We start from the raw sequence: 19,846 nt of genomic DNA on the forward strand, positions 1-19,846 counted from the left end.
AAAGGCAAAGGTTAAAGCTTTGTTTCCTCAAGGAAGCGAAGCTGACAAGTTACCGCTTCTCTGCTTGATTTATTGGGAGTAAGCATTTTGTGTTTTTCGATTTGCTGTCCACACGTTCTTACCTAATCACCTCCTTTTTCTTTGTAGTTTCCTTCCTTTCCTTTCCCCTTTGTCTCCTATATCTATCCACTTCCATTTCTTTCAGTTTCCACACATACCTTTTACAATACCTCTTCTTCCCAGATGTTTTCCCTCATTCTTTCTTCCCTCATCCTATTCCCTTTGCTTCTATCATCTGAGTTTTATCCCCAACACATTTCCCTTTACCCCCCGCCATTGTCCTTCAAACTCTACAGCCTATTGAGTAAGATAAGGTAATAAATTACCTCCAGACCCGTCAGAGCTCCACGGGGTGGGCATTCAAATCCTAACTTTTCTCTTGCAGAGATGGCCGCATTGATCCCAACTAGGCGATGCCTTCAAGGTTTTACTGTACGCCAAGGCCAAATGGTGTTGTGGTGCCAAGCCAATCGCACTGATGCACTTTGTATTTCTCTGCTGTGACACTTTTGGCCGTCGGGGATGCAGGGTGGTTATGTTCAACAGTGTTTTCTTGGTAATGTGTTTATGATTGTCAGCCAGACAATGTATTGGAGATCATTTTCTTCCTTGAGCTGTACAATTTTGTTTTAGGGATTAATTCAATGAATTTATCTTTTTTTCCCCGGCTATCTGCAGAACCTTAAAAAAAAAAAGGTCTGATTTTCAATTTTACAAATTTTAGGCCTTAAAAGTCCCTAAACAGTCTTACATTAGAATTTATTTAGTTGCTAATTTTGACACAATCATTTTATCAGATTTATTCATATATATTTTTTGTTAGAATTGGTCAATTTCTTCTGCATCAGTCAACATTTCTGATGTTGTTGAATAAGAGAGATGATTTGTCTACTATTTTTCCCTCCTTTGATGGGATATTGACCTTTTCACCCTCACCTGATTGGTTTAGAACCCTGTCCGTCATTGCTGCTCCAGAGGCACATGGCTGAGCTGCTGAGTATGGACAAGGACATGGCCGCCTCCTTTCTCAACAGCGTCCTTAACCAGCTCAACTGGGCCTTCTCCGAGTTCATAGGCATGATCCAAGAGGTAAGGCAACCTACCTTTGACCTTGGTGATATGTTACTTCACCAATTAATCTTACCAGCTCATTTTCAGTTTCCCCTGTGTCGTTTTACCCGTGTATCACGTTGGCCAGATTTTACCCGAATTTGGGTGTTTAACATCACTAAAAGGCTGGTAAACATACTTGATTTGGCCTGAGGCCAGGTGACTTCCTAATTTGAAGTCATGAACTTCTATACAGAATATTGACATCTTGATGTTTTTGTTCATGTCTATAAGCACTTTGCACCCCTTTTTGATGCTGCGCACATTTTGGACCACAAAGGAGAATAGGCCTTTATGAACTAGCAGCTAGTATAAAAAAAGTCTGTCTGTCTCTAAACATGAAGACCATCCCCTTTTATTTGAAGGTAGGCTTCTGTATTCAAAAAGTTCACCAACGCCTCAAAGACATAACATGAGACTGGTGCAGATCTACGTTGTGGGAATTGTTCCTGTGTGAGAGGAGCACCACACTGACATAAAAAGGTCCCACTCATCATTTACTCATTCAGTCACTCAGAAGCAAGTGTCAGAAGAGGAACATGAGCAGAAGATTCTCAGTCAATGAGGCTCTCGCTCTAATCTTTGACAGGGATAATGACAGTGAAATAGAGGAGGAAGTGTCCGGAACTGAGGACAATGTTGAGCATAATGCGAGTACAATGGAATACACAGGTTGAAAGAGAGAGGATAGTGATGTTGAAAAAATAGAAACATAGCATGGTCTGGAACCCCGCTGCAAGTCAGGAAGACTGTCAGTTGAAAACGTCATCAGAACGCTCCCAGGACCGACACTGCACCAGGTTTGCAGTTCCACGAGTTCATGACATCAAATCTGCCTTTCAGCTGTTCATGCAGCAGTCAGTGGAGAGGCTCATTCTGGACGACACAAACCTGCTGCTTAATGGTGCTTCATATATTCATTATAATGTGCTGCCTTGTTATTAAAAATGAATTAAATTAAATGATTTATATGACTGTTTTGATGTGAGTTACATTTGTCATCATCATGTCGAGGCCACTGGGGCAGCTCTTCATAATGAATGTTATTGTGCTAAATCTGCCCCTCATCATGCAAGACCAACATTACATGTGCAAGATGCTAAAAACATTCCAGAAAAAAAAACAAAAAAAAAAACATGCACATTGAGACCACCATGGTCTTTCTGATGAATAATTAGATCATATTGTCTGCTTTGTAATGAAAAATGAGTGACGTAATATCAAGGGGAAGATGTCCTATGTGGACAAAAAAAACGCCTGCAATATCTGGTCAAGTTTGTAATGATAGTCAGCGACATGATAATAGTTTGAGGTAATCTCCTTTTTGAGGTGGTTAAATATGCATATCTCACCATTTTGAGGTAATTTTTAGAGCATAGGCCATTTCCGGCCGAAACAGTATTCACTGGTCAAAGATTGAAACATAATATAAGCGTTAAATTAAAGCTGCAGTCGCTTTTTGCCAGTTGGCACAACAGGGCAGAAAAAAACCCCAACATGTGAACATTTTAGACTCAGCCTTCTCATTATCATATGAGTTAATTGGCTCTTAAAATGGCTCGTGGACTGACCTATTGACACATTGACTGATTTAATTATCTAACTGGCTTACTGGCTCACAACCAGCCATCTGCAGCGAGTTTGACAGACTGCTGAACAGGTTGGTATTCAGGCAGCCTGGAAGTTAACAGCAGGAGAGTGCAAACTGAACATTCAATTAACAAAAATCAGGGTTCATGCAATGAGGCGTTTGATGTTTGAGAGCCTGATTAAGTAGTTATCTGCCCTTTAATGGTCAACCCACTCTTCACCTACCAGATCCAGCAGGCTGCGGAACGTCCGGAGAGAAACTTTGTTGACACGCGTCAGCTGAAGGTATGTGATGTGATTCAAGAATCAAACTTTTATTGTTCGCCCAATAGAATCTTTTTTTTTTTAGAGAAATCCAATGCAAACCAACATACTGTATTTTATCCTGAAGGAAATGCCTTAAAATTGGCACGATTATCTGTAACAGTCTCCCTGTATGGACACTGATATTTTCACTCACTCCATCTGAAGCGATCAGAGTATTTTTTTTATTTTAAGAAAAAAAAAATAGCTTTGAAATGATCTGTTCTCTAATCAGTACATGATAAAGGGCATACAAGGTTGAATTGATGGGTAACACAACTGATTAACAAATTCTGTCTGTCCATAGTGAAATGCCTATTCACCTAATTTGATTTGATAAGATTTGATTGCTTGTTAACATATAAAAAAAAAATGAAATTCTAAATTGTCTTCCTGTCCATTAAGAGACCTCTCCCCATATCAATTATCACAGTATCTCTCAAAAAATGGATTACTTTATTTATTGTTTATTTATTTTAACTTTGGCATTGTCTGCTTGGGAAAGTCGGTCAGCTTGCTCAGCCCTTTGCCAAGTTGTGCAGGAACTTAATCCAGTCTTCCATTCCCTTCTCCAGGTGTGCGCCACGTGCTTTGACCTGTCCGTCAGCTTGCTGCGCGTCCTGGAGATGACGGTCACCTTGGTGCCGGAGATCTTCCTGGACTGGTCCCGCCCCTCTGCCGAGCTCCTCCTACGACGGCTGGCTCAGGTGGGTTCAGGCCTTTTTGCGACAGAGTAACTCATTTCTGAAACTCTGTCCGGTGATTCTCCATTATATGGTGTGGCTCAGTGCCACAGAAGAGAGCCCCAGGTGTTGCTGTGAGGAAACAGTGCCCTGCTCAAGGGCGCTTCTATCTATGTCTGTATCTGTCTATCTGACCCTCCTTTCACTTATCTAGTGGTAAGAGTTCAATAACAATACAGGGCCCGACAATAATGGTTTACCAGTTCCCCCGGGCAACCTTATTTGGGCCATTGTCAGCGATCTTTTGTGGTCTCATTGTCCTGGTGTCAACCACTTTTGCCCAAATGAAACGGATGTTCCTTTTGTCAAGGAAAATTTGTTATCCTGGCTCATTGATTAACTTGGTCAAAAATGGTGAAACAAGTGAAAATATTGTAACATGGATTATAATTATATATGGTCAATATCACTAAATTACAGCAATTTCCGCCACCTGCTTTGCGTAATCCATAACGATACGGAGAAGAAAGTTTTCACAGACAAGTGAGACCGAAACACCCCGTGCTGCACTTTAACCGTCTGTTTACGGAAGCGACATAGGTGCATGACGCAAAGGGTTTTTCTTCTTCGCCGTTTCACGACAGTGGCTCCGTGTGTGTAAAAGTAGTACGATTTAAAACTTAAATTCTATCAAAACGGTTTCACATTGTGACTTCATATCACATGGAATATGGAGGAATGATCTTCACCTGGACGCTCACTTTAAAGGAAAGGATCGATCTGCGTCGTTAAGCGCTGTTCTACGTCTCGGTAAGTGAGCTGCGTTTCCCCATGTAATCTAACGGGAATCTTTAACTCCACGGTTTAACCTTTGTGCAAGAGATGGCGGCTTTTGCGGTGGTGGGACACATATTCTGCAACAATTTTGTCAGTCTTTTCAACAGACAGCTGATGTGTGGTCCCAACTTGGCTACCACTTCTAGAAGTTAGTGTCCATTGACAACATTTGATTGTTGGCTAAACACATAGAACTTTATATGTTGAACCACTTTCAACGGAGAAACACACGCGTTCAGGAGAAAACGAAACACACAAACAGAAACTGTGGTGGCTCATTCAGGGATCTTGGCGCCCGGATGGTTAATGCTAAATCAGCTCCGATGAGGTCCGGCAAAACCAAGCGTTCTCATGCTGCGCGGCAGTTCCTAGGAGACGAAATGTTGACTTGGAGGCCGGCCCCTGCTGTGCTTACAATTTGGGGGTTATTATGAGATAATGGCACACTGAAAATTGACTCAATCACGGCTCAACAGGATGTATTTATTTATAATGTCTGCCAAGCTCAAGGGCTGCTTGAGCACCACTCCTATACACAACTGCTCATAACCTCGATATAGAGGGCACCGAGGTCCCTCAACAAAGGATAAGATGATATTAAAGCTCCCTGCTTCTTCCATCTAGAGAGATGGAAGCAATAGCTGAGTCATCGGGAGTTTCTGTGCTTGGCCTCCCACCTGAAATTCAAAGCTCCAATCTTATTGGCAAGTTTTCAGGGTTCAAAACCATGATGTATGATTTCTAAGTGTGGACCATAATGTGACAGTGGCTGGTGAAAGGTGGAAACTCAAAGTCCCGCAAATCAAATCATCATTTTTTTGGTTTTCATATTACGAAAGTTTAAATGTTGAAGAACCCACTCAGCATAACAAACAACATTTTTATGATCAATAAATACTTATAGTTCGTCACCAAAGTAAGCTTGTTTAAGTCTCTGTGCCTCTTTCCGGGGCGCATTGTGGGGGCGTGGTTATCTATTTGCGTCTTTGGTTTCATTGGCTGTTGTGCCATTTGAATCCCCTCCCATAAACAAAACACAACACAGTGCCATCGTCAACAGACACCTGCTTGTTTTTGATCTATGATGAATTCAAGTTTCACAAGTTTTGCAAGTTTTTTGTTTTTTTTCTTTTCAATCCTTCAATTTATTTTGAAAAAATGAGTTTTGGAGTTACTCACCCGTCGTTGAACTCGGAACAACAGCACAAACTGAGATCTTACGGTTCCTTTGATGCACACATGCAGATCAATATCATCCTTCCATATCCTGAGTAATGTCAAATCAGGATTTCAAACAGTTTTGCTAAAATAAGGTCATAAATTAACCCGGACTACACCGGGTGTTCGCATGGTAAAAAAAATAAATAATGTGGCACCGCAACGCATCGGAGGACGCCAAGAAGAAGAGCTGACGGCACTTCCCTAACTATGTTTTAAAGAAACAGCAACAAATAAACTCCAGAAGCAAGAAATGTCACTTCTCTGTGGAGACAGCATCTCCGTGTTGTTATGGATTATAAGAAGAGGGAGGATGAACATCATGTATATCGCTGTGCTGGCAACGCGAGGCGGCGGGCTGCTTCCACAAAACAGCATATCTTCTTCAAATTGTTTCAATTTCAATGTATGACACATCACTTGAAAGCTTACAAACCTGCACTTTCACAATCTGTACAAAGCTGAAAAATTACCATGGCCTCCTTGAGACCCAAAACACCAGCCGCGTCACATATGTAGGTCTCATTCTCAAGAATTTCTCAACTAGTTTAACTCAAAAGTTAATCAATTAAATAATATGTACAAATTCATAAATGAAAGCGATTTGAAGCCAGGTCATTTTTGAACCCATATGCATGCTAGGTTCATTCAAGTTGTCTATGCATTCTAGGGATAAAATCAGAAGAGGTTTGGGAACCGCTGGCATCGAACACTCATACGGTACCCATACATTTGAGTGTATATGTAGACAAACACACCTCCACTTTGCGTGTATTCCCACCCACACAACATGAGATCATTAATGGCCAATACTTTTCTAATTAAGGTTGTAGGGAACATATTGTGTAAACCTCATTAGAGGACAAGAGAACAGGATAATCTTTCACTGTTAGAAAATCCATTTATTTGAGGCCCCTGCGGCGAGGATTTCTTTCATGCTCCATAAAGGCTATCTTACTTTTGTGTGTGTGTGTGTGTGTGTGTGTGTGTGTGTGTGTGTGTGTGTGTGTGTGTGTGTGTGTGTGTGTGTGTGTGTGTGTGTGTGTGTGTGTGTGTGTGTGTGTGTGTGTGTGTGTGTGTGTGGGTGTGTGTGTGTCCCGATCCAATCAGTTAGTGGCTGACTTCAGGTCCTCCATGATTAACTCATTATTCTTCGCCATTTGTCTTTTAAGCCACACTTTACACTTTTCTAAATAACTATGATAACCAATCCATCACACAAACCTAAAACTGTAGGAATTCAGTGTGTGTGTGTGTGTGTGTGTGTGTGTGTGTGTGTGTGTGTGTGTGTGTGTGTGTGTGTGTGTGTGTGTGTGTGTGTGTGTGTGTGTGTGTGTGTGTGTCCATGCAGATATTAATAGATATGTGCCTGCTGCATACTTGTATTTTATGTGTCTTTGAGTAGCCCGAAGAATTACTGTGTCTGTTCACTAGGACTGTCATAATCATGCAATTGTAATACAAATCTTCTTTTCATATCGTCTTTTTTGTTCATTGTATACCACAATCATCCTATAATCCTATAACAGTGTGATAATGCCTGTCTAGCTATCGCAGAATAGCCAATTACTGGCGTTTCCCATTGAAACGTAAAAATCAGGTACCTTTACGTCACGCCATTTACTGTAGACAGTTAATTTTCCCCAGCCCAACTGATGGAAGCTTGCCTAATTCACATTCTGTTTCTTGCAGCGTTACTCATAATGTTTTCAAATCACCCTTAAATTTGAGCTGAAACTGATGATTGCGGAATCTTAACGATTTTACCAAAGGAACCTGACCTGCCCACATCGTTGCGATTATGTAAAACATTTTTACAGCTCTACTGTTGCTGTGAGTAAAAAAATGGCTTACACGTTTGACTCTGAAACCTCTTGTTATCTGGCCTGTCACCTACGTTGAGGAGGGACAGTTCCAAAACCCAAACACACAACTCCCTGAGATCCCTGGGGCAGCCAACAGGCCTTTGGGCGGGGGAAACTGAGCCTCTACACATCCACAAACTTTGTCTCAGCTAAAGTTCGACGGTTGTTTGAGTCGCTTTGAGTTGGTGCATATTTCTTTTTTGCTGTCCGTCCGCCAATGTTGTAACTGTCTGTCACCACAGCTGCTGAACCAGGTTTTAAACAGAGTTACGGCGGAGAGGAACCTCTTCGATCGAGTCGTCAATTTGCGCCTCCCGGGTACGTACACTCTTGTCCGCACACACATTTTTGGCCGGAATGTTGCTCGAAAGCTTTGGGGCGGATGTGATTGGAATGTGTATTTGAAAGGCAAACTTTTAATCGCCGAACGGTGATTGCGTCGGTACCTGCACGAAAAAAAAAAAAAGGAGCACAACAACAACAAATGCAGCGAGGAGCCGGAAAGTGAAGGTGCATAATGGAGCGGACAGGGTGAGCAAGTCATCTTTGTCAACATAAATGAAGCCAGCTGACTCAGGGCTGATGTTATTCATACTAGCGTGAGTCGATTTTAGACGACAAACACAGTCAAAATACATTCACGAAGTTGAACATTTAGTCCACTCAGAGCAGATTTTGTCACCCCCCCGCTGGAGTCTCTTTGATAAAGGAAGAGCTCCTGTTAAGGAGAGGAGAATGTGTTGGGAGGCATTTCCAGAGCCGAGGCTTGCTTTGTGTGAAAAGATCATTTTGCTCACTGGAAGGAAATTGAATTAGGCTCTGACCCTGAGGAGCAATTCTTTAGGTGTGACCCATGTAGAGATATTATCTTGTTCCGTGGCTCACGGTGCCACAGTAGAGTTGGGGGGGGGGGCTGAAAAAAGAAGATTGATTTGTTTTTTGATTTGCAATTGCATGACTAATAAAAAAAGATATTCGGAATAAGGAACAACTAGAGCGTGAATTATGCTCCCATATTATTGTTTTACTTTAGCAGTTTGTCACTCTGCATTTTTATTCAAAGCGACAAACAAGTTTTATTTGTCAGTCAAACCAACTGCATCACCCTCGCACCCACTCACATCACACAGCCTAAAAAGGTAATAATAACAAATGGTGCCTGATAACAAAATAAGAATAACTGCTTCATTGATTCCCCGTGCAGAAATGTGTTGTTTGTTTTGATCCACCCTAACTAGAGCAATGGACAGCCAACTCCAGGTCTCAGGCCAGCGGCTTGCTCAAGGGCCTCCGCAGGAGCGGGAGCCCGACTTCCGTGTCTTTTAGGATGGGGCCTAAATGCGTGGCCATCAGGAGAATAAATTCAAACTCCACACACAGAAAGGCCCCAGTTGGTTTTTTCAAACCAAATCCTTGTTGCTGCGAGGCAGCGGTGCCAACCACTGAGCCACAGCGACTAACACAAGCAGTTGTACCTTCTGCCGTCTCTGTGCTTTGAGCTGAGGAGGCACCCGGGGGCCGCAGCGCAAGCCTTCTGTCGAGCGGGAATGGGATTATGCTGAGGGCAGGATCAGTGGTGGAAGTTGTCCTTAAGTATATTTTTTCAAGTGTCTGTACCTAAGCGTATTCAGTTTCAGAGACTACTTCTTCTCCACTTCATTTCTAACAGTCTTTTTTTTTTTTAATAAAGGAAAAAATTGAATCAGAATTCATATCTTTGTTTGTATAAAAATTAAGCCAAAGCAAATAATCTTGCATATATGCACCAGACAAAATAACTCCGATATAAAAAGGGCATGAAATACGAGAGCTGAGCTTTGAAGAAACTCAATCACAATTACAAAAGCAGCTGCAATGTGAGTTATATTAGGCTGTTTGCCAATCAGCCGTATCGCAGATGGGGATAAACGGACACCTAACAGGATATTTGGTAAATGCCACAGCAACACTGCTCAGGGCGTCCTGGTGGCTCATCTATGACCCGAGTTCCAACCTGGCCTGTGGTCTCTCCCTCTCGTCCTACCCCAACATTTCCTCACTCTCTGCTCTGTTTTCTTAAATAAAAGCAAAAAGAAAGAAATAAAGGACACCAGTATAGCCCTAAAAATGAATGGTGCAATATTGCGCTAAACACAGTTCAAGACATTGGCATTATCAAAGAGGGACTGCAACTGTGCTGACGGCAAAGGGTTGCCCTGCTTATTATTAGCTCCTTGATATTGATATCTTGCCGGTTGTTTCCATTATTTCATCCCTCCATATGGGGTTAGAAAGTAGCCAGGGTACGCCTCAGATGAAATAAACTCATTAGAAACGAGTAGAATATTTTGAAGGTCCAAGAGAGCTTCTGTCTCTTGTTACCAGCCGACCTTGACAGTAGCGGGAATGCAGTGCCAGACACAACAGTTATGATATAATAATATTAATTCCGTCCATATATTAAAGGTATTCATAATTAACAAGGATATTTGTGTATCTGTGCCCCAGGGCTGGAAAGCGTGGACCACTACCCCATCCTGGTGGCTGTGACAGGCATCCTGGTGCGAATCCTGGTGGATGGGGAGAGACAGGGGTAAGTCTGATACCCGGCTTTCGAGGAGTTTTCATTCACTGGATAGAAATCAAATCAGCCCCATGAAGGGATTCCCACCTTGCCCACTCCACTATAAGAATGGGGCCTCTTATCAACATGGGAAGTTGGGAACCGTGTATCTTTGTTTCTTCCTTGACTTGCCCTTCATTGGATGGATTGGACAATTGTGTAATAGTTTTAACAATTTATTAACACAACTAGAACTTACATCCTTTACAGCCTCTTAAGAAATATGCCACACATTACTTGTTGATCACTTTTGGAATAATGCCAAAAAAGCCTTTAACAGTTTGGGGATATTCATGGTATTCTAATGCTGTTGAATTAGCTTTGCAGTGTTTCACTGTCTGCAGATGCTGCAGTATCTGGTTGAGCTCAATTTGTAGCTGGACGGCCATGACAGTTAACCCTGTTTTCTAGTTTACCAAACAGATAATACAGCCATCCTCCCTCCCTCTGGAAGCTGTAATATGCGCATATTCCAGTTATTTATTTCTTGACTTCTACCTCGTCGATAGCTGGTCGGAACTCATTCTTATTCTGTAGGTAAGCAATTTTTTACCCGGTTAGAGGATAAACCCAATGCGATATTCCCGTTTTAATGTGGTTGCCTGTGCCATTGAGTGAATGATTTGTTTTCAGCATGACGATAAGTTGTATCTCCCATTGAGAACCATTGCACTCTCATTGCACTGACAGCTGGCGAGGGGGGATGTTGGCAGGCCTGTCTGCTCCTGTTCTGTTTCGATCCAAGCACACACCGACACACAACTCCAAAAAATAACAGAAAACATTGAAGTCATCAGTTGATTTGAGATTTAGGTTATTAACATTATGTCGAGCCTGTATGAATTTATCATGCTGGGTGTCACGGTTGTTCCTACACAGTAGAATCAGATCACTGTGATTATTCTGGCTTGGAAGACCAATGTGAGTCTTCACTTATCAGACTGAATCAATTAAAGGTAGTTGGCCGTCAGACTGGCGCTTGTGTGTGCCTGTTCACACAGCCACACACAAACACACACATGCTCTATCTTTCTGTCCCCTGTAAACACAAGTCTGGGCTGCACAGATCACAGGGTGTTGATGAGCTGCAGCGTGGAATAAATTCAATTAGGGGACGATAAGAACTGGGCTTGGTGCCAAACCAGACCGCCATATGCAGACAGGAAGTGCACTCTGGCTTGAAGCTTATTCTGAAATGCTTCTCTATGCCGCCTCTTCCCTCTCACCTACTTTACTGTGTTTGATCATCTCCACGACTGTGTATTAGCAGAGAAAATTCTGTGCCAGCTTCTGAATTACAGTTGTTTTAATTTTTCAAATGCAGGAAATACGGCGTTAAATATCATATTGTGCTACAACTTGGTCATAACACCATGCAGTTTTGAAGGAATGTCATTAAAACACTGTAAAATCTGATTTGCTGAGGTGGCTGCCAGCGTGAAATTTTGAGGCAGTAAAAATATCTCAGAATGCAATTATAAGCAAGAACAACCACACACAGCCGTCGACAACTATTTTCCAACTAAAAATGGCCCTAACCTGCATCATAGCTTGTCTGTGATCAGGCTGCATCTCCTTTATCTATAGATCATTGCTCTGTTTGTCTGCTTTGAGAATTACCCTTTTTTCCTTGTTTCCATTATTTGATACTTTGCAATTATTTTATGCAGTCTTCCCCTCAAGTTCCTCTTTTTTTTTTTTTTTCTTGTTTTCTTGCAAGGCCTCCAGATTCTGTGTATTTTTGGGTAAATGTTGTCTGTGCAGAAACAACAGACACAAAAGAGTATGTGAGGATTAAAAACGGCACATAAACAAAGAACAGAAGATGCTTAAATAAAACAACAGTGCTATATAGAATGAATAGAATTAAGCAAAACCTGAACCCGCATCCACCCGAACAGACTTGCTATGTTTTTTGGCACAGCTGGTTTCTTGGATAATTGTGGACTATGTGTGAATAGATTATACACAGTGATGCACATCATCAGAGTGAGCACAGAAGCACTCAGGACTCAAGCTGTGGTGCTGGAGTTGCTCACTAATGATGTAACCTTTGAACTGACTTTGGAACGTTCATTTTTATTCATCTTTTAGCTTATCCAGAGAACGATGCCCTTAATTTTTCCACCAATGTTCTGCTCGTAATAGAAAAATGCAACGTGCAGCCAATTCCTCATTGGTGGCCGACTGGGGATTTGGTTTGGGGTGAAACTACATTCTGCTCTTAGTTGTTGTTGAGCAAGGGGAACTTTTTCTGTTTTGTGGCTAAACTACTTCAGGATTGACTGCGAATACAAGGTCCATATCTTGCAATGTTTTCAACACTGACAACCTGAAAAGGTGTACCCTGTGCATCACTCAGGAAGTCTACTGTCACAGAAATGTTATTAACTCTGGGCATTCCTATTTTATTTGCTGGTGTCTCGCACAGGATTATTCTCTGAAAAAATTGGCAATTTGGTTCCTATTTCGTCTTGTCAAAGCTCAACTTTACCACTCGCCTATAACGACTGCGAGCAGCAGGGAATTACCCTGGAATAGAGGACCCCTGTGGTGCATCGGAGAGGAAATGAAAGATCATGACGGCAAAACAAGATGTTCAATTTAATAATCGTGATGAGGGATAGGTCTAGAGCAGTGATTCTCAAATTGGAGTCCATGGCACTTAGCCAGAGGGTCTGTGAAAAGATTTTGAAGAAAACAAATAAATAAATAAAACCTTTCAATTTTATATACATCTTTTAATTTTTAGAAATATAATATTTTTATGCAAAATATACATATATAATTATCTCATTTTAGACCAACAAATCCTGCTATGTGCATGTGCCTGTCTCTATAGTATACAGTATTTCTCTTGTTTTGTATAGCTAAGATGTTACAGTGTTTATTTAATTGATGTAAATTGAATTTAATATGTTGTTTTTATATTTTGTATTTTGGAATAGTGCAATGCAAATATTTCTTTGAATGTTTTTCCATATGTAGTCGTGTGAGAAATGGTCCGAATCAAATTCTTTTTTTGGGAAATGTGTGAAGGGGTCCTCGTTTCATTTTCTCTCATATGAGGGGTCCTTGGGTGAAAAAGGTTTAAGAACCCCTGGTCTAGAGAGAGACCCCATCTACACTTGAGGTGAAGAGTGATTCTTTTTTTTTAACCTGTGCTGTCAGCATGCTGGGCATACAACACAGAGTATTTGTGTCATTGCATCCAGGACAGAGTTAGTCTGCAAGTGTAGTTCAAGTTCTCAACCTGCAATGACACTCTTTATTCATTCTTAAATCATCATGAACTGCTGCAATAACTCTGTCCTGTGGACGACCTGTGTGATGACAGGAGCACAGTTTTATGTTATAGAGAACCACCACCAACCCCCCTCTTTGGAGAACTATTTATCATGTTTGAGTCTATAAACAACTGATCACTACTCCAAGAGGGGGAGAATCACCACGGTGACAAATGAACATAGAAACAAACAACATTTACACAAAAACATAAACATTGGATGACAACATGAATAAGGTCCAGGAAAACTGCAACTACAACTGGTCACGTGACCTCTTCCTGTCATAGTTATGGCAGCAAATGAGGGAGAAAAGGAGAGGAATGCAACCAGGGGGGTGCTGGGGTGCACTCCAAGCAGGTGTGTGTGTGTGTGTGTGTGTGTGTGTGTGTGTGTGTGTGTGTGTGTGTGTGTGTGTGTGTGTGTGTGTGTGTGTGTGTGTGTGTGTGTGCGCGCGCGCGCGCGCGTCCACCAGTGAGTGTACATGACTTATCTCCATTGGTACTGGTGTAGAAGGTCAGTTTTATGTCGGGGTGCCTCCAAGCAGCGGAAGGGGCCCCGAAGCCCCCCTGAACTCTGCAGCCCTATAGACACCCTACGGCTGCAGGAAATAAATAGAAAATAAGATAAATAGAAAAGAATCACTGAATCAGTGATTCAGTGAATCAGTGACTCACTGAATCACTCATTAGTTCGCAGGGGTACACTCACAAGTGAGTGAATCCCCCTTTTCACCAAAAAGATTCAAATCGTTCGCAAACTTCAGCACACTATCACAGAGCCGGTAGATGCTGTTTTCTCTGGAACATCGCACTTAAATGGCTTAAATAAAAACTGTGGATTGACATAATAGTTGTTTTTTACATTGATTAATTGCAAGGAGGAAGCAGATGGAGGATTTTGATGTGGTGGTTTCGCCAGGCACGACTCGTGTGATAGTTGCGGCTCCATGTTGTTACTCGTATAAATTCTGTTATATAATTACAGACACTCAATAATTTAGTTTAATATATTTTATTCCGTAATCGCGTGGCTGCCTTTTGTAATATGGTTATGCGATTGTGTTTTCTGTTAATGCTGTTGTGTTTTTTGTAATTTGCATGTGTTTTGTCTATTTACATGTGTTTTCTTAAATTGTAGTGCGTTGAGCTTTTAGGGCCATAAATGCATATATTTAATTTATTATGTTATACTTGTTGATACGTGCTGGTTAGTCCCGTTGTTTACATACAGTATATGCATTTTTCAATGTGTTTGTGTAAGGGCATATTCCCATGCACACGTTAGCGCTGGATGGCTACATGTGTTAGTTGGAGGCGCTGCTAATGACAGCTTTATTTTCAGAGTTTTGTCAGCGGTAGGTTCCAAGCGCCGCGGAGCCTCCTGTCCCCTGTTACGCCCAGGTTCGAGCAGGCGACAGCTATGGAGTGTGAAGTTCTCACCAACCCAGTTCCTTCCTGTTTGAACCGGCGTTGTATCCGTTGGCAATCAGCCCCAGCGGGCCTCGTCATCCCTTCTTTCTTTTTTTATCTCCCACCTTTGCTCTTTCATTCTCACCTCATTCCCTGCACTTCTTTTTGGTGTAACTCACTCGTCTCCACAGATTTTCTTGGCTGTAGATGAACATGTATAGAATCAGTCTGTGTTGGTAATGAAGTGTTTCTTCATCTTGGGGTCCATACTAAAATAGTATTCTCAAATTAGTCTATCCTACACAACAACAAAACAACACAACTTGGGAAAACACTAAACAAAACACTATAACCCATAACACTATAAAACACACACATTTCTGAATAATTATGTTAATCATCCTAAATATTTTGGCTGGGACAACAAAATCTTCTTTATTGGTCTTTAGAAGTCCCTTTGTTGTCCTGTCTATCCCAGAGTCATGACCTGGGACAGAAATTCAACTGTACGGATCTTTACAATACAAAACCTTTAGATGTACAGGTACTTCCTCACTTAACGACAAAGTTCCGTTCCTAGGACCAGGTCGTTAAGTGAATTGGTCGATAAGCGAGGTGTTATTTCGCGGTAAGGGGGCGTGGCCATTGAGAACGCAAGTGTAGTGAATACTGACTGAGAACGGAGATGAGATCTATACAGTGTTTATAAAGTGTATATAGTATATATAGTATATCCTGTATAGTATATAAAAGGTGATGAGATGAGATGCTTGACACTGAGACACCACAGTATTGTACGCAGCATACAATACAGCCTGGTCAGAGAGCTGGTGGTAAGTCGGAACAGTCGTTCAACGGGTAGGTTGTTAAGTGAGGAGTAGTAGTAGTAGATTTTCTGTTTATAAACACGCCGCCTGTTGTTCACGGTTCTTTGGTTACGCAATAAGGTGTTATCCAAATTTGCTTCAGGTTTTATAGGGGCCTTTACTATTGTTGCTGATTATTACAGAGGGGCTGATGGATTCAACTCTATTTGCTTTTGAGTGGATCATTGACGTTGCTTTTATTTTTAACTTGCTGCACTGAAGAGCAGCCATTCAGAATAATGAATCGTTCGAAGAGAACTTTGAAACGGAGCCATCGCTATTGAGGGAACCTATCTGCACTTCCATGTTATGGCTTTATAGACTTAATTATCATTTCCCCCTTTTGGATGATTTGTCACCATGGGAAGTTGGGAAATTTCACTGTAGCATGGAAGTAAGCCGTTAACCCTCAATGGAACCATCACGTAACGTTATTTTCTAATCTAGGGTGTTTTGTAAAATAAACCCTTTTGTTAAATATATGTGACTAAAGTTGCTACACAGTGAAGAGAGATGAAAACAATTGTTTGAGTTCGAAGATAAATCAATAATAACAGAATCCTCTTGTGCAATGTCGAGATGGCGAGATTGAAAAGTTGCTAATCTTTGCAACAGTGCATTATCAACACTGCATTACGTCTGTGTGGGATTGCATAATACAGTATTTAGCTTTGCTTGCTCTTCAAATTCAAACAATGTCCTTACCTCAGACTACCTACGGCCTACTGTATGGTGATTTATTCAAAGCAGGCTGTGTTATTGTGTAAATGGAGGGAGAAGTATTGGCGATTGGTTATTTATGAAGGCTGTAGAGCAGAGCCTTCAGCTTATTTAATTATCAGAATGAATCGCCCTGTTTTGGATTCTGTGTGGATTTTTTACATACAGGCAGGACACAATACAGTGCTTTTTGTATCCCAGCCTTTGTATCGGGTTGTGTAATTTCCACTAAATTGATGCATACATGAAGTAGGTATTGAGAATGCATAATTGGGATCATCTCTATATTGTAAGAGGGAAAACGTCAACACCCCATGTGCTAACTTGCTCTGTGGCCAACCTTTTGAAACAATAACATGTTAGAGTCATCCAGGGCTTGTTGATGTTTAAAAGGTTGACGGTGTCTGCCCCTCAAGGCCTGTAATTACATTATGGATGGGGATGGTGCATAGTGGGTGATGGTGGCCATCTGGAAACTGTTAAATAAATAACGTGTTTTCTAATCATACTTTGTAGATTTCCCATTATTTTTGCGTACCCTTAAGTATGTCACTCTGCAAAGCTACATGGTTGTATGTTAGTTTGTATGAGTTTGATTGCATATTTTTGAGGTAGATGAGCTAAACTCTGAAAGGAGCCATACTATACTGCTTTCAACAGGATAATAGCGGTCTCTGGGGTCCCCAAAACGAAAATGTCTTTGAAGTCTTTTTGCTGAAAATACCACTCAGATAATGCATTGTAGCCATTCCAACATGCCTTGAAACAACTGCTTTTACTGATGGTCTGTTTCAGTGTGTGTCGCTGCGAATGAAAATGAGCTGCTGCTCCCCACGCCCACTCTGGGACTGTCGCTTCTGTGAGCCAATCGGGTTTGAGCATGAGTAGTAGGTTTCCTTTGTAAGAAGTACGTAAACTTTCACTTATTTCGCCTTAGCAGTCTACCAAAATCTGTTTCTGAACAGATTTGAGGGGAGTAATAAGCAATCCAGTTGCTGAATCTTCACTCATATGAGGCAAGGCAAGTTTATTTGTATAGCACATAAAAAAAAAAAAAAAAAAAAAAAAGGCAATTCAAATTCGCTTTACATAAAACGTGATAAGCATTACAACAAAGTGCCAAGAAACACTTAGGACACAAAGGACATAGAATGTATAAAGTAAAAAAAATGAATGTGTAGTGCAAAAGAAACACATTGTAAAAGAAAGAACATTGAATTGAATGCATAAAATCAAGTCAAAGTGACCGTGCAGTGCAAGAAATGAATATATTTTAGTTTAGTAAAAGGCAGCGGCAAATATAAAAGTCTTCACTCCTGATTTAAAAGAGGTGAGAGTTGCAGCAGACCTGCAGATTTCTGGGATTTTGTTCCGGATATGTGGTGCATAAAATCTGAACGCAGCTTCTCCATGTTTAGTTTTGTCTCTGGGGACAGAAAGCAGACTTGTCCCAGACAACGTGAGAGGTCTGGATGGTTTGTAACGTAGCAGAAGATCAGAAATGTATTTTGGCCCTAAACCATTCCGTGCTTTATAAACCAACGGTAATATTTTGAAATCAGTTATTCAGGGGGGATGGTAGCTCAGGCGGTAGAGCTGGTGGTCTAGTGACCTAAAGGTTGCTGGTTCGATCCCAGGCTCCTCCTGCTAGCATGCTGTAGTGTCCTTGAGCAAGACACTTAACCCCTAATTGCTCCTGATGGCTGCGTCCGTCGGTGTTTGAACAATTGTAAGTCGCTTTGGATAAAAGCGTCTGCTAAATGACTAAATGTAAATGTAAATGATTTAACAGGAAAGCCAGTGTTAAGATCTGAGAACTGGAGTGATATGATCCACTTCCTTGGCCTTAGTGAGGACTCGAGCAGCATCGTTCTGCATTAATTTAGTGATTTAGTTCAACTGCAGCTGTCTGATCAATCTTTTTAGGGAGACCTGAAAAGACACCGTTACAGTAGTCAAGGCTACTGAAGATGAATGCATGGACAAGTTTTTGCTAATTCTGCTGAGACATATGTCCTTTAATCCTTGATTTGTTCTTAAGGTTTTAGTGGGCTGACTTTGTAATTGTTTTAATTTGGCTGTTGAAATTAAATTTCAACAGCCAAATTAAAAAAATAGCCAGCCAGCCAAAATGAAATATTCTGGCACATCCAATCGTTGATTTGTTCAATGAGTGATTGAGTGATTGTATTGGACCATAGTGCCCTGGTGATATGGTTATGTAAATTAGTGTGTCGTCTGCATTATTATGGTAACATATTTTGTTGTTTTCCATAATCTTAGCCAGTGGGAGCATGTGGATGTTAAACAGAAGAGACCCCAGAATGGGGCCTTGGGGAACTCTGCATGTCATTTGTGTCCACTCAGATGTGTAATTACCAATAGACACAAAGTAGTCCCTGTCCTTTAAGTAGGATTTGAACCAGTTTAGTACTGTGCCAGAATGTCCCACTCAGTTTTCCAGTCGGTCTAATAATATGTTGTGGTCGACCGTGTCAAATGCAGCACTGAGATCCAGTAATACTTATACTTAAATTCTGCCACCGTCTGTGTTTCGATGGATGTCATTGAAGACCTTAACAAGAGCCGTCTCAGTGCTGTGGTGTGGTCAGTCCTGACTGGAAGACATCAAAACAGTTGTGTTGTGCCAAGAAATTGTTTAGCTTTTTCAGGGATTTTACTTAAAAACGGGAGGTTTGATATAGGCCTATAATTGTTCACTGTTCAGGTGTCCAGATTGATGACTGCTGTTTTCAGGGCCTGTGGGAAGAAACTTGAGAGAGGAGACATGTTGACAATATGTACAAGATCTGAGGCCATGCACTTTGAAACTTTTTGAAAAAGCCTGTTGGCAGAATATCAAGGCAGCGGGAGGAGGATTTCAGATATTGTATAATGTCCTCCAAGTTTTTATGGTTGATCGGATCAAATATTTGGTATTTGAATTGATTTTAGGTGGACACAGGGACAGCCAATATACTTTATCTGATATGGCTTGGTGACTGCATGTCTAATATTTTGAATTTTGTCGGTGAAGAAGAAGGCAAATTCTTTGCAGGCCCTGGTGGATAGAAGTTCAGAGGCTACTGACACAGGAGGGTTTGTTAGCCTGTCGACAGCAGCGAATAAGGCACGTGCATTATTATTGTTTTTGGCGATGATGTCAGAGAAGGAGTGCCTTGCATTTCTCAATTTCAAATTATAAATGCAAAGTCTCTCTTTATAGATGTCATAATGAAATTGAAGATTTATTTTTTGCCACCTGCTTTTTTCTATTCTGACCAGCGTGGCACATC

The 19,846-nt window shown here is 41.2% G+C and overlaps 1 protein-coding gene across 1 annotated transcript in view; it reads left to right on the top strand.

The window, feature by feature from the left end:
- rnf123 (ring finger protein 123) overlaps positions 1-19,846 on the top strand; it is a 160,507-nt gene that overhangs the window by 46,208 nt on the left and 94,453 nt on the right. Inside the window, exons 32-36 of the mRNA XM_080000678.1 lie at positions 1,010-1,149; positions 2,989-3,045; positions 3,639-3,770; positions 7,909-7,984; positions 10,154-10,238. Of these exons, the coding sequence (XP_079856804.1) occupies positions 1,010-1,149; positions 2,989-3,045; positions 3,639-3,770; positions 7,909-7,984; positions 10,154-10,238 (490 nt within the window). The remainder of the gene's footprint in view (positions 1-1,009; positions 1,150-2,988; positions 3,046-3,638; positions 3,771-7,908; positions 7,985-10,153; positions 10,239-19,846) is intronic.

This window comes from Zeus faber (assembly GCF_960531495.2).
Source record: "Zeus faber genome assembly, chromosome: 5".
Taxonomy (NCBI): Eukaryota; Metazoa; Chordata; class Actinopteri; order Zeiformes; family Zeidae; genus Zeus; species Zeus faber.